Source organism: Odocoileus virginianus, chromosome 1 (genome assembly GCF_023699985.2).
Source record: "Odocoileus virginianus isolate 20LAN1187 ecotype Illinois chromosome 1, Ovbor_1.2, whole genome shotgun sequence".
Lineage (NCBI taxonomy): Eukaryota > Metazoa > Chordata > Mammalia > Artiodactyla > Cervidae > Odocoileus > Odocoileus virginianus.
Genome location: NC_069674.1, coordinates 14,564,790 through 14,578,141, shown reverse-complemented (window position 1 = coordinate 14,578,141; position 13,352 = coordinate 14,564,790). Strand labels below are relative to the sequence as shown.

At 48.1% G+C, this 13,352-nt stretch overlaps 1 protein-coding gene across 4 annotated transcripts in view; it reads right to left on the bottom strand.

The window, feature by feature from the left end:
- The window catches only part of DENND2A (DENN domain containing 2A), a 101,950-nt gene that overhangs the window by 31,159 nt on the left and 57,439 nt on the right, over positions 1 to 13,352 (bottom strand). For 3 of the 4 annotated variants that reach the window (XM_070464892.1, XM_020899409.2, XM_070464884.1), the window contains exons 5-9: positions 12,682 to 12,882; positions 7,664 to 7,757; positions 7,239 to 7,289; positions 5,962 to 6,149; positions 1,177 to 1,286 (exon numbers count right to left, since the gene is read on the bottom strand). In XM_070464892.1, the coding sequence (XP_070320993.1) occupies positions 1,177 to 1,286; positions 5,962 to 6,149; positions 7,239 to 7,289; positions 7,664 to 7,757; positions 12,682 to 12,882 (644 nt within the window). The remainder of the gene's footprint in view (positions 1 to 1,176; positions 1,287 to 5,961; positions 6,150 to 7,238; positions 7,290 to 7,663; positions 7,758 to 12,681; positions 12,883 to 13,352) is intronic. The other variant, XM_070464891.1, reaches the window with a different exon arrangement.

Below are 13,352 nucleotides of genomic sequence, written 5' to 3'. Positions count from 1 at the left end.
TGAGACTAGATATCAATTACAAGAAAAAAACTGTAGGAAACACAAACACATGGAGATTAAACAACACATTTCTAAATAACCAACAGGTTACTGAAGAAATCAAAAGGGAAGTCAAAAAATTTCTAGAAACAAATGACAATGAAAACACGACAACTCAAAACCTATGGGATGCAGCAAAAGCAGTTCTAAGAGGGAAGTTTATAGCAATACAGTCCTACCTCAAGAAACAGGAAAAACATCGAATACACAACCTAACTTTACATCTAAAGCAACTGGAAAAAGAAGAGGAAGTGTGTTACAAAACAGAACAAAAGTCACATTGTGCTGAGCCACCAGGGGACATTCAGGAGGAGGCTGTCAAAAAGCGCAGCTCCCTGTCCCACCCGTCCATTTCTGGGCTGTGGCCCCAGAGTCTCTTTCAGGGACACGGGGATCTCAAGTGTCGCTGTGTCCTGAGAGGAAGTGAGGACTTTTCTTTCTGCCCTCAGCCCTCATATAACCCTATCACATGGGCCATCCCATCGAACAGACACAGTGGTCATTGGTCCTCTCATGGGGTGAGCCCGAGTGACTCAAGACTGGGGGGCAGGGTTGGGGGGAGCTGGGTAGCAGTAGGCAGTGGTGGTGCCCTTCTTGGAGCTGCCCCTGGGGCAGCTCTCCTGGGCACCGAGGCTGTGACAGTCCTTAAAGACTGCTGGGCCAACTTCAAGGTACTCAGTGTCCCTCGAACACAGGATTTGGAGCCTCCTGAGTTTGGTCAGTCTCAACAACTGACCTCTGATAAAATATTTCCACCCAACAACATGGGTTTAAAGCAGAAATGTAAACTTGATCACAATCTGAGTAACGGCTGGATGTGTTGCTGAAGAAGTATTTTCACAGCACTGGACAAGGTTTTCTTACACTACAAATTACCTTATTGCCCATCATGTCAGCTTATGAAACACATTCCAAGATGGAGTGGGAGGTCTGGGAACCTGCACATTTGGCAAAATGAGTCTTGTCTTCAGGCATGCTTTACAAACACTCGTGGGGGAAATTTATACACTCGAGTCCGTCAGGATTACTTACCAGTAGGACTGACTTACGTATGGGGTCTGCCATTGACGACCTCTCTCGAGCTCTCACTTTAGTCTTGGCGGGGTGGGGGGAGGGTGGGGAGACGCCAGCACATACCTGGTAAACTGCTGGACCGGAGTCCAGTCCTTGGCGTCGGGGAAACAGAACTGGGGGATAGCCTTCAGCTGGTCCTCAGCTTCTCTCATGAACTTGAACGACCTTTCCAGCTGCAGGGAGAAGGGCAAGAGGAGGTTGGAGAATAAGCCCCGGCGTGAGCAAGACAGATGCTCGACAGGCGCACAGCCCCCACGGCCCTGAAGTCATAACTGTCGCCTTAACCTCCGCGCTGAGGAGGGCTTGCAGCTCAGGCTTAAGCTATTTTCTCCCTCAGGGTAGTGTCAACTACAGTCTTACGCGGGAGCAAGGAGAAGAAAATAGCGTGCTTTACAGAAATGTTCTCTATGCCTAACATTCTGAAATATAATCATTTTATTCAATAAGGAAGAGCTGTCATAGCAATGGCTTCCGAATCCGAGACGCACAAATCTGCGAGGCAGAGCCGCAAATCTATTCCTCTGATGTCTGGACCCAGGCAAAGCCGGCCCTCTTCGATCTTGGCAGAGATATTTTACAGCCCTTCTTAGTGAATCCATCCAGCTAAATTACGTTATACAGTGAAATTTAATTCATTTCAGGACTACAGGAATATCAGAACTAAAGGAAAACTAGATACCAGGCTGACTTTTAGAGAGAAGGAAATAAGCCCAGAGAAGTTAAGTGATTTGTCCATGATCACACAGCTAGAATGGAATCTAGGAAAGACTCAAAATGATCTTAATCTCTGACTTCTTGCTCTCTGATTTATCTGACACATCACAGACTATAGGAATATCATCTCACTTCAAAATGGAATGAATGGATGAAGTCTGGACTTAGAGATTATATTTAAAGTCGTGACTCTGCTTGTTCTGTGTCTGAATGGGTATCTGCTTTAAAAAGCACTCCATTTTGGGGAATCTGTTGGACAGCAATGCACCTGTAGTTAACCACACTGCACTATATACCTGGAGATGTTGGGATGCTGAATTTTATGCCATGTTTTTTTTTTGCCTCATCTGAAAAAAAAAGGCACTCTATACCTAGGTATAAAGTTTGGGGAAAAAAATTAGTTTATAATTAGCATAGTTTGCATATAAATTGGTACTTCTAAAGTGCTGGGAAGAACTGTTGGCTTTCTGTTGTGTTGTTGTTGATAGGTTTACACTTGTTACATTTTCCTTATAAACAGTTAAAGAAAAAAATAAACCATGATAAAATTGCCTTCAGTCACCTAAAATATCAGCTCCTTGAACTGAGTGGAGTGTGAATTTCTAAAATTAGGAAACTGTAACGTCTAACCTAAAGTCTTACTATACTATTGTCCATAATTTCTTATTTCTCATATCTTTCCATTGGCCTCCACCTTAAACCAGGGCTTCCCAGGTGGTCCTAGTGGTAAATAACCTGCTTGCTAATGCAGGAGACTTTTTAAGAGACTCAGGTATGACCCCTGGGTAAGAAGATTCCCTGGAGAAGGAAATGGCAACCCAATCCAGCATTCTTGCCTAGAGAATCCCATACAGAAGACCTTGACATGCTACAGTCCAAAGGGTTGCAAAGAATCGGACACAAATGAAATAACTTAGCACAGCACCACCTTAAACCAGTCTTGCAGTTTCTGAGGTCTGTTGGCCAATGGTACTCCTTCACAGAGGATCTACAAGCCTTTCCAAGGCCATGAAACATCAGAGAGAAGAGGTCTCTGAAGAGAGCATCCAAAGGAATAGAACACTGGGCTGATGGCTTTCAACTCGAAAACCCACTTCTAGTATGATCCTTTTTCGGCCAGATCAAATTTAACTAAAGCTGCTACTAATATAATATTAATGCTTGACACAACTATAGATGAATGAAACAGTCACCATATGTAGACTTGAAGCCAGTCATTAATTGTTCTGCAGTCTTCTTCAGAATAAATAGTCACTCTTTACTGTATAATGGTTCTTTCTTCCATCCATGACTCAGAAGATTCCAACTGGTACTGGAACAGTCTTTGAGTTGACAATTCACTAGCTCAGACTGTTGCCAAAGCAATAGTTTTTGATTACCCTCGGACAGTCTTGCAAAGAGGGAAATATCAGCTGGGTGTAGTTGTTGGAAGGGATTATTAATCACCATAAAGTGATGGACCCCAAACAACAAATAATACAAAAGGAAGGAACAATGACACTTTCCCATAGTGGAAACAGCATTAATTAGAGAACTGAAGAGCAAGCCTTGTAGGAAAGTGAGTTCCGGTGCTTTCAACATGGCCCAGTCACCACCTGAACACACTTGCCCTCAGACCACATGCATGACACCCACAAATACACATATACACATGTATGCATATATACACTGTCATCAACATACAAGTTATCAACCCATATGTGCACATACGTGCTCGGACACACACAGGGGCACATTTACAGGAAGAGACACACAGAGAGCTCTCTTACAATCAATCACAGATGGCTGGGAAACAGCCTGATCTCTGTGAGGTGTCATGAAAGATAACTGTGAGGTGTCAAGCATTTTAATGGAATATGGCAGGCATGATTGCTAGTGCACAAATATGGAGTTGAAACCTTGATCAAGGTGTCTATAGGAGTGGGGGATAAAACTCAAGAAAAAGAGTTAAAAATGAGGAGAAAGAAGAAGAAAAAGGGGCTTCCGACAGAGGAAGGTGAAGGCAAGGAGATATATATAGTAGCCTGGCATGCAAAAATGCCAGAAAGAATGATCACCAGAACATTAAAGATAAACACCTAAAGAAAAGCTGGCAGCAAGATGCATTTCCAACAGAAAGAGAGCTGCTAAACAGATCAGGGTGTACCCACATCATGCAGTATTCTGGAATTTCAAAAATGATGTTTTAGAATTTGTATGAAATATGTTTGTAAATAAAGATAGGTTTACAAAACATGACATGGAAATTACACAATGTCCGACCTCAGTTTTGCAAGAAAATTCTACTCTGAGAAAAGACTGGAGAAAGACAATAGAAAGGCAACAGCAAGGACCTCTGTGGGGCTGGAGATGCCTTTTTCTCTAAATATTTCTGTATTAGTCTCCCTTTCCACAGTGACTAGGCAGCTTTCTACTCAAGAAAAGTTTTAATGTGATGTCTAGGAGGCTGGAGATTCCATGTTGGAAACTCAAGCATTTAATAGGTGGGAGGTTCATTAATTAACTCATGGGACACTGACTTTATTCCTGGAACACTAAGCATCACTGTATGTATAACACTGTGCTCGGCCCCGAGGGAAGTAAATAAGAGGACCGTCCCTCGTGTCTTGGTCCTTGCTCTGTGAGGTCCCCAACTAAACGTGGGCATAAGTAGCACTGAGGTTTTCAGGGATCGCCCCTGGAGGAGATGGAGGGAGTGAGTCAGTGTCCATGTGGAAGGCTGGTGCCTATGGCTTATCTCCCTTACACATATTTCCGTCCTAAACTCCAAGCCGAGGACGCGACTGCTCTGCTGGCCCCCAGTGGGCACGATGGAAGGAAGGGTTGCTCAGGAGGAGGAGAGGGACAGCTGGACGCCAGGTCCTGGCAGATGCTGGGGTTATGCTTGGGTGGTGGCAGCGAAGGGAGGCCCTGAGGGGACCAGGACACGAGCGCCCTCCACTCTTCCCGTCTCTGAGCACCTGTGCTGTGTGCAATGGACAGAGACTGGCACAGTTTACCTCCTGAGTCTCTGGAGTCTCTCATGCCCTCCTGACAGAGGGTAAGCTCCCCGAGGACAGGAAACACATTCTGCTCATCTTTGTAATCCCCGGGGGCCAAGCAGAGACCAGCTGGAATGTAATAGTCTCAGTAAATCCTGGCTGAGTTGCATCAGAAAGTGATGAAAGCTCTCTATCACTGATGCCAAAGCCTACAGATCATTTATCTATGATAGGTCATGCCACTTTAGGCTTTATTGTGCACCATTTCATTTTAGGAACCATGATTAATAATACAGGGTAGCTTCCCTGGCGGCTCAGACAGTAAAGAATCTGCCTGCAATGCAAACCCAGGTTTGATCCCTGGGGAAGGTCCCTTGGAAAACGGAGTGGCTACCCACTCCAGTATTCTTGCCTGGAGAATTCCATGGACAGAGGAGCCTGGCGGGCTACAGTTCATGGGGTTGCAGAGTCAGACACAACTGAGTGACTTTCACTTTAATATATGGCAAAGCCAAATCCACACAGCACTGACCCATGTGAGAATAGAACAGGATTCTTGCACGCGCACACACACACAGAGGCACACAGGGCACACGGGCGTGAGCAGCATGGACACAGATGTGACACTCCTTGTGCAGCTGATGGGGAAGAGGCTTCTAGGGTGGGCTGGGGAGATATGTGGCCGGATAAGAAGACAGACAGAGTGGATAGAACGGTACTGTCAGCATAGTGACCACAGGAAGTGAGTATTTCTGTCCCTGCTTGAGTCATGCTTTGAAGGCAGGAGGATAAGGGGATGACAGAGGATGAGATGGCTGGATGGCATCACTGACTCAATGGACATGTGTCTGAGTAAACTCCAGGAGTGGGTGATGTACAGGGAGGCCTGGTGGGCTGCGGTTCATGGGGTCACAAAGAATCAGACACGACTGAGCGACTGAACTGAACTGAACTGTCATGCATCACACACCCCTTGGACCTCCCAAATTCTCCAGCAGCATTTTTTTTTAAATGATATACTTTAATTAGGACCCATTTTTGAAATTCTGAAGTTCCTTGGGCTCCTGCACCTCCCTGAACCATGAGTCCCAGTAAGATCTTCCCAAGAACGCTGCAGTCCGTGGCAGGCCACGGAGCCTGGCCCACCCCGTACCTTCAGCGGGAACTGCTGGGTGAGTTCGGGCACGTACGCAGCCCCGGCCTGCTTCTTGTGCAGGGACACGACCACGAAGTACTCAAAAAGTTGCCTCTCCTGGTACTCGACCAGCTCCCGGTCCAGGGACGGGTATCTTGGAGCCTGCTTCAGCCGTGACTTCACGTTGACCAGGCGCTGGCTGTGGGCTGGAGAGGGAGCAGAGAGAGACAGAGAGAGGCGGACCGCCTGAAAATGAGTCACTGCCAGTGTCGAACTGCACAGAACTGCGGCAGGTTATGGAATTCCCAGCTCAGAGTACTTTTCCTAATCCTACAAAAGCATTCCCACATTTAACAAATTAGAACAAAGCTCTTTACTGGGGATTCTTGCCAAAGTTCTAGGAGCAGTAACCTGCCGCCAGCCTGACTGGGGTGCAGAAGCCTGGAGCGTGGGGCCTCCATTCTACCACGGGTTTGCTGTCTGGACTGGGGGCAGCGGCCTGAGTGACCCTTGGGTTCCTGTGTCAGATGGGGTGGGGACTCCTCCCTTCAGTCACTTCCTTCATCTTTCCTCTTGAGGGATGTGACAAAATCCAGACCCCAGAGCTTTCGGAGCTGGGAGCTTTGTAAACATCCCGTGTGACTCAAGTGGCAGAGACCTGCCTGATCAAGAACTCCCATCTGCCTTCTCTCCTGCCACCACTCTGTGCGCTGCAGGCGGTCGGCCTCATTCCCGAGACGGGTCAGGGAGCAGGTGGGTGTCAGAGGCCAAAGAGGCAGGGCCCCTGAGCAGACGGGTGGGTCACCATCACCTCGTGGAGCAGCCCTGGACTACAGCGTTCCCTGGCTTGGCCCTGGGGTTCTGAAAAGTTGTGGAAAACTCACTGAGACCTAGACTGAGATCACCAAGTTTAGGTCCACAGGGACCAATAATTTCAGCGACTTCACTTGACAGATGAGGAAGTAGATGATTTTCTCCAGATCCCAGGGCCATTTTACAGGAGGAGGACAAGGGCCCCAGGTCTCTGGAGCCCCAGGCCAGCACGCTGCACCTTTCACAGGTGTGAAGAACACCTATAGTGTAACGGATAGGTGCGGGGACAGGGAGTCCCTGAGTCTCTAGAGTGTAGCCAGAGGCTCAGGGACCGGCCAGGCCCCCCCGGCCGGTTTCAGACATCACGCCTTGGCCAGCAAGCTCCTGCAAGGACGCTGGGTCGCCCCTCACACTCAGCAGGAAGGGCCATCTTTGCACCTCCCCAGTCACCAGCACGCACCCTGCACAACAGCTCTTCTCACCTTTCAGCTTCTCCTCCGTGTCACTGTCAGACTCGCTGTTCTCATCTGTCACTAGATGAAAAAAAAATTAAAAATTGCAGACGTGGGTCTTTCTAATGCAGGAAACTTTTCCATGTGGTAGCACAAATCTGAGAGTTCTAGTTCAGAGGGGCTGTTTTCTTTTTTTTCTGTTTAAAGGTCATGAACAAACTATGTCTTTGTCTAACTGCATGTGTTTCCAGATTAACTTGGCTGTACTTCAGATGGTACCTCTAGCAAATCCAGTCAAAGATATTGGTCCCTTCCATGCAAATTAAGCAAAGAAGGTGGCTCCCCTGCTGAGGTCAGAGCATGCAGCCCTGGGCTGACATGATGGATGGACAAGGAGAGGGGAAGGGAGATTCTGTTTTCAGATTCTTGGGGGAGGACAGTGGCAGGGCCCCTACCTTTTCCTGAGTTGCTCTCTGTGGACTGGGACAGCCTCTTCACGCGTTTCTTTCCTCTCCGGGCCTCATAGATGGCATTGATTCGCAATACCAGCTGCCAGACATGGGGAGAAGGGAAGCCAGTGTGAGCAGTCTCCTCCCTGAGAGCGGCTGGGATGCCCTCGCTGCCCATTCTCTTTGAGGACCGTGGCGGGCCAGGGCCTGGGGGCAGGAGGTTGGGGAGACATGTCCCACTGGCCCGCTGGCGTCTTTTAGTCATTCTTCTCAGCCAGATAGAAGACCCACCTGTCAGGAGCATGGCCAGCCTCTCCGGTTGTGGGGTGGTGTTGTCTGAATCTAATGCATCCCATAGAGACACAGAGGGAGCCATTTCACTGGCTAATAGTGTGATGGCTGCGTCCCTTCCAACAGTGCCGTCCCAGTGCGGTTTGGGAAGGAGCCTTTGCCCCCAAAACAAAACAAGAAAAGGAAGAGACAGGAAAAAAGCTGTTCCCAGGGAGGGCCCCTTTCATGGGAACCATGCCAAAGTGCGTCTGAGCAGCAGGCAGGAAGGGAGCAGGGTTGTCGTGGCTTTTGAGTCCAAGTTCGGGTCAGCAGGGAGTCAGGCCGGCCCCCAGCACGCTGCCCTTCCTGCAGACTGGCTGAGGCTTCTCAGGACCACCCTGGTGCTCAGAAGCTGAGCCGCTCAGCAGATACCTTCCTAAGCGGCACAACCTCCAGGCTGACTATAGCAGAGCTGTTGGGTGGTGGAGGGCCTGGGGTCATGTCCCATCTGGCTTTACAGCATCCCCTGTAACTTCCAAGAGCAGAAGCTTTCTGGGTTCCACCTGGTTGGGAGAAAGGGAGGTCTACCCACGCATAATCAAGGCGAGCCAAATACTGATGCTAAAGGCGAGCTGGCTGTAAGCGACCTTGGAAAGCTTGAAATTCTTTCGTACGTTGGGAAGAACAGGAAGGATGTGCTATGGTAAACTGGGTGATGGGTCCCAGGTGGGCACAGTTGCCAATACCCATCTCAAGCCTCCGCTCTTCTGATCTATTCCCTAAAGGAGCTCGCTGGTTCCTCTCTATAAGCATGGGCCTGGCAGGGAGTGGAGGCCTTTTTCTCAAGGGCTCCTCATGGTGGGTCTGGGTTCCATACCCCCAGCTCTGCAGAGAGCTCCTGACACGGCCCTGCTGCATCTCCGGACACCTGTGCCCTCTGGCTCCTCACGGGGAGCCCAGCCCTGGCCTTGCCGACTCTGTGTCCGCTTCTCTCCCTAACCAGGAACCTGACCTGAATGAGGCCTCTGCCTTCAGTCCCAAACCCCAGCCATGTGGTGGCCCTTTCTGTTCGCTCTCACTAACCCACCATCTCCTTGAGAGCCCACCCCCATGAAGTGGCCTTCTCTTCTTTTCAAGCATGTTCTGACTGGTAGGATATGACATTAACCCCGTTTCTCCGGCTGTCACATAATTGAACTTTAACAGGAGATAAGTTTGGTTTTTTTTTTTTTTTTTTGAGTGTTCTGAAAAAAAAATAAAGCGTTCTGTACTAGAAGTACTGGCCTCTTTAGAAGCCATTTTTAAGTTGAAAAAAGTATTTTTAACTATAAGCTCATTTGGAAGATGGTGTGTTTCAGAGAGTCATGTGGTACTTAATTCTGCTACGGTGGCTGCCAAAGAAACAGGGCTCCACACAAACCTGCCATGTGCGCTGAGGGGGAGCTGGCTTCTCACTAGGAAGGATAGTGCCGTGACTCATGAATCCTGAGGACATCACACCGCTGAGTAAATAACTGCTCGGTTTCAGCTGCTGCGTTAATGAAGGCACAGGATTGCTAGGAGAATACATGGAAGGAGTGTCTCTTTCTCTCTCCCCTCCTCCACTGGGACCTTCATTCCTCTTAGGGCCAAGGTGGGAGGAACCAAGGGGAGCATCTATGCTTTCAGAAGGGACTCTATGTTACATGGTTCAGCAGAGGCAGCTGAAGGAATGCCAATCAACCCACTGTCTGATCAGTTGTGAGTAGACCGTGTAGTCCTTCTTGCTAGATCAAAACACAACAGCCAGGGTTTTGGACAGCAAATGCTTTAAGGGTCCAAAATCTGGAAGTCATGAATGTGCCTGAAAAAGAACCTTTGACTTCAAGAAAAGGATTCAGAGCAACTAGAAAGAAGCTTCATATTCAAGAGTGGGGGTAAGTCTAGGTTAAGATTAAGTAGCAAGTGACAGAACTGAGGATTCATGAAACCTAGAATAAACTATAATTTGTCATTTGTTTTCTTTTTAGACATTCCTTGGGACTTCCCTGGCGGTCCAGTGGTTAGGATTCTATGCTTCCAATGCAAAGGGTGTGGGTTCGGTCCCTTGTTGGGGAACTAAGATCCCACATGCTTTGTGGTGCAGCCAAAAAATAAAAAAAAAATAGGCATTCCTTTGAAGAACTGTGTACTTCACCTTTATGATTAAAGTTTTAATAGGATTTTGTTGTTATTGTGAAAGTGACAGGTAAAACATGGTGATTTTTCTCTGGATTTGATTGTATCTGTCAAAGCTGATTTTTTCCCCAGCTTTGATTATATCTGTCAAAGCCTATTTGAATAAGTGCCTGGGCACTATTGAAGTGGGTGGCAACTCACTTTAATTTCAGGCAATAAACTAAGAGGAAACAAACTGCTGCTTGTAAATTAAACACATAGAAAGTGGCAGAAATAATTCTACTTTTCTTTCTGCCTCTTTACTTTCATATAAAATATGCACACATATACTCCTCTCCTTAATCAAAAAATCTTTTGTAAATAATAAAATAATACAAAAAAAAAATGAAGGCGGTGGAAGATAGAGGTTAAGTACTTATTAAGAGGTCACACAGTCAATCTTAGAGTTGTATCAAAGCTCTTTAACCTAAAGCTGATTCATTTGATTGTTCCTGCTTTATTTGCTAAAATAATGGTGAGGTTGTATAGATGTTACTAGCCATTTGTGCAATTATTCCACAACAGCAGGTTTTGGATGGTACAGATATGTGTGAGCCTTGCTAGAACAAGAAGAGAAGCATTAAGGGAGTGACTCAAGACCCTGCACTCTGGGGTCCCCATGAGCAGCCACAATGACAGCACAGGGCAGTGACTCAAAGACAGTCAGAAGGAGATGGAGAGCGACTCTGCCAGGGGCGAAGGGGGCTGGGGTCCACACGCTAGTGGGAACTCATCCAGCAAACATCGACGATCAACATGCAATGTGCGCTGCACCTGGGTTGGGCAAGGCAGGGCCAGAAGACAGGGAAGGGGCACGAGCCCTGAGTTCTGCCCTGGGCCCTCTCTCTGCCCTCTCCCAACCGCCAGGCTGCAGGTGTTAGGCCTCTTCTTGACCACCTGACTCTTAACTGCCTTTACCCTTCAGAATGCACTCTTGATTATCAAGGTGACTTAATTTCACTTGAAAAAGAACGTAAGGGATGGAGGTGGTATTATGGCTCAAAATACTGATGAACCAAACTGAGCCAGGAGGGACCAGCTGGTGAAAATGTGCCTTGACTTTTAGGTCAGTGGGTCACTTTGAAAAACCTGATGAAACCTATAGACAACCCACCTCCCTTCCTTTTATCCCCTCAAACTCATCCATGCAGCTTTACATGATTTAATGCGTTTCATGACCCCCTGATGTCCATCTGCAGGTTCTGAAATGAAGAATTCCTTCTCTAAAAGTTCCTGTAGTGGGGTCGTCGCTGGTGGTCCAGTGGTTGGGACTCTGCCTTGCAATGCAGGGGACACTGGTTCGATCCCCCTGGTCTTGGAAGATCCCACACGCTCTGGAGCAACTAAGCCCATGCGCCATAACTACTGAGCACCAGAGCTGCAACTACTGCAGTCCGTGTGCCTGGAGTCCGTGCTCTGCAAAGGGGGAGGCCACTGCAAGGAGAAGCCAGCATACTGCAATGAAGAGTGGCCCCCATTCACCGCTGGAGAAGGCCCCCATGCAGCAACAAAGACCCAGCACAGCCAAAAAACAAAAATTTTTAAATATATTAAAAAAAAGCTCCTGTAGGAAGTTGGTACCAAAGTGGCCAGTATAGAATGACAGGCATTGCAGGGGCTGGACTGGGAAATATAACACCAATGTAAGAAAGAGCAGTCACAGTTCATGTACACCCAAGCCACTGGGCCTGTTTTGCCTTCGGGGCTGAAAAGAGCCAGAAAAGACAGATACATATATTTTACTATATATATGTTTTAAAGAGGAGAACCTTGTTCACGTAAGCCCTCCATTGTTTAATTTTAATTTTTTTTTTTGGCCACGCCATAGGACACGCGGGATCTCAGTTCCCCAACCAGGGATTGAACCCACGCCCCATGCAGGGGGATCACAGAGCCTTAACCACTGGACCACCGGGGAAGTCCCAGAAAAGATGCATTTCTGACAAGAGCTCCCTCAGAGCACAGGCTCCATGCGGTGCCCCGCTGCAGTGGGAGGTGATGGAGTCTGAGTGAGAGCACAACGGATGGGGCTCTGCTTTTGAGGCCACGAAGGAGGGAGATGTGGCCTTTGGAGGCTGGGCCTTGGAAACACAGTTTGGGATCATGAGTCGTTAAGCAGGGGAAGGGATGGCTCAGAGGAAGGCTGTGTGTGTGCACGCTCAGTCACGTCCTCCTCTGCGACCCCATGGACTGTAGCCCGACGGGCTCCTCTGTCCCTGGAATTTTCCAGGCAGGAATACAAGAGCAGGTCGCCGTTTCCTTCTCCAGGGAATCTTCCTCACCCAGGGGTTGAGCCCGTATCTTCTGCTGCGTCTCCTGCATTGCAGGTGGGCCCTTTACCACTAGCGCCATCCAGTAAGCCCTACAGGACCCCAGTTATTATGACCAAGGCCCAGTGAGCTCAGCTGCTGGCTTCCCCATGTCCACCTGGCCTGTGGTGAAGCAGGTAGGAGGGCCCAGTGATCTGATCTCTGCCCAGACTCCTCTGTAGCCTTCCTTTGCAGGGAAGTGTGTGTGGGCGGTGCACCCCTGAACACCAAGCCTGTTGCAAGCCTTACCTTGGGTATCTTTCTCTTCTTCCTGCCATTCTGTAGGTCCCCGAGGTTAAAGAAAGTGTCATCAGGACTGCTGGGGGTGGAGGGAGGGCTGATTTTGGAAGGGGACCCAGTTCCGTCCCGACTCAACTTCCTTGTGTCCAGCAGTTTGAAGTTCCTCCTTTCTGAATTTTGCCGAAAAAAGGCTGGTTTGGACAAGGACTGCTGTGAGGGGAGAGGAGGAAAGAAGAGCAAATAAATACAAAGAGACCCTCTGAGAGATAAGTGGTGCTGCCAGTGGGGGAGACCAAGAAGGTCAAGAGGAGAAGCTAGTCTAAGTCCCCAAGGGTACGCTGAGGTCGCCTGTGCTGTGAAGGGCCTAATAAACATTTATCATCCAACTATGGAAAATGAAGATGATAAAGAATGCAAGTATAATCCACTCTCTCTTTTTAGACAAGTGGAAACTCACCTGGCTCTCTCTTTACAAATGAGGCTCTCTGACACCATGTACTGGGAGTTACAAGACTTAAGTTTAGCTTTATCCCTGTCACTGGCAAGTGAAATCCCTTCTAATACGAGGAATTTCACTTCTCTGAGCCTCAATGTCTGATTCTTAAAAATGAGCTGTTTTAAGGTCAAAAGGCCAACAAAAAAACAATTAAAAAATCTGCGATTTATAGAATTCACTTTTT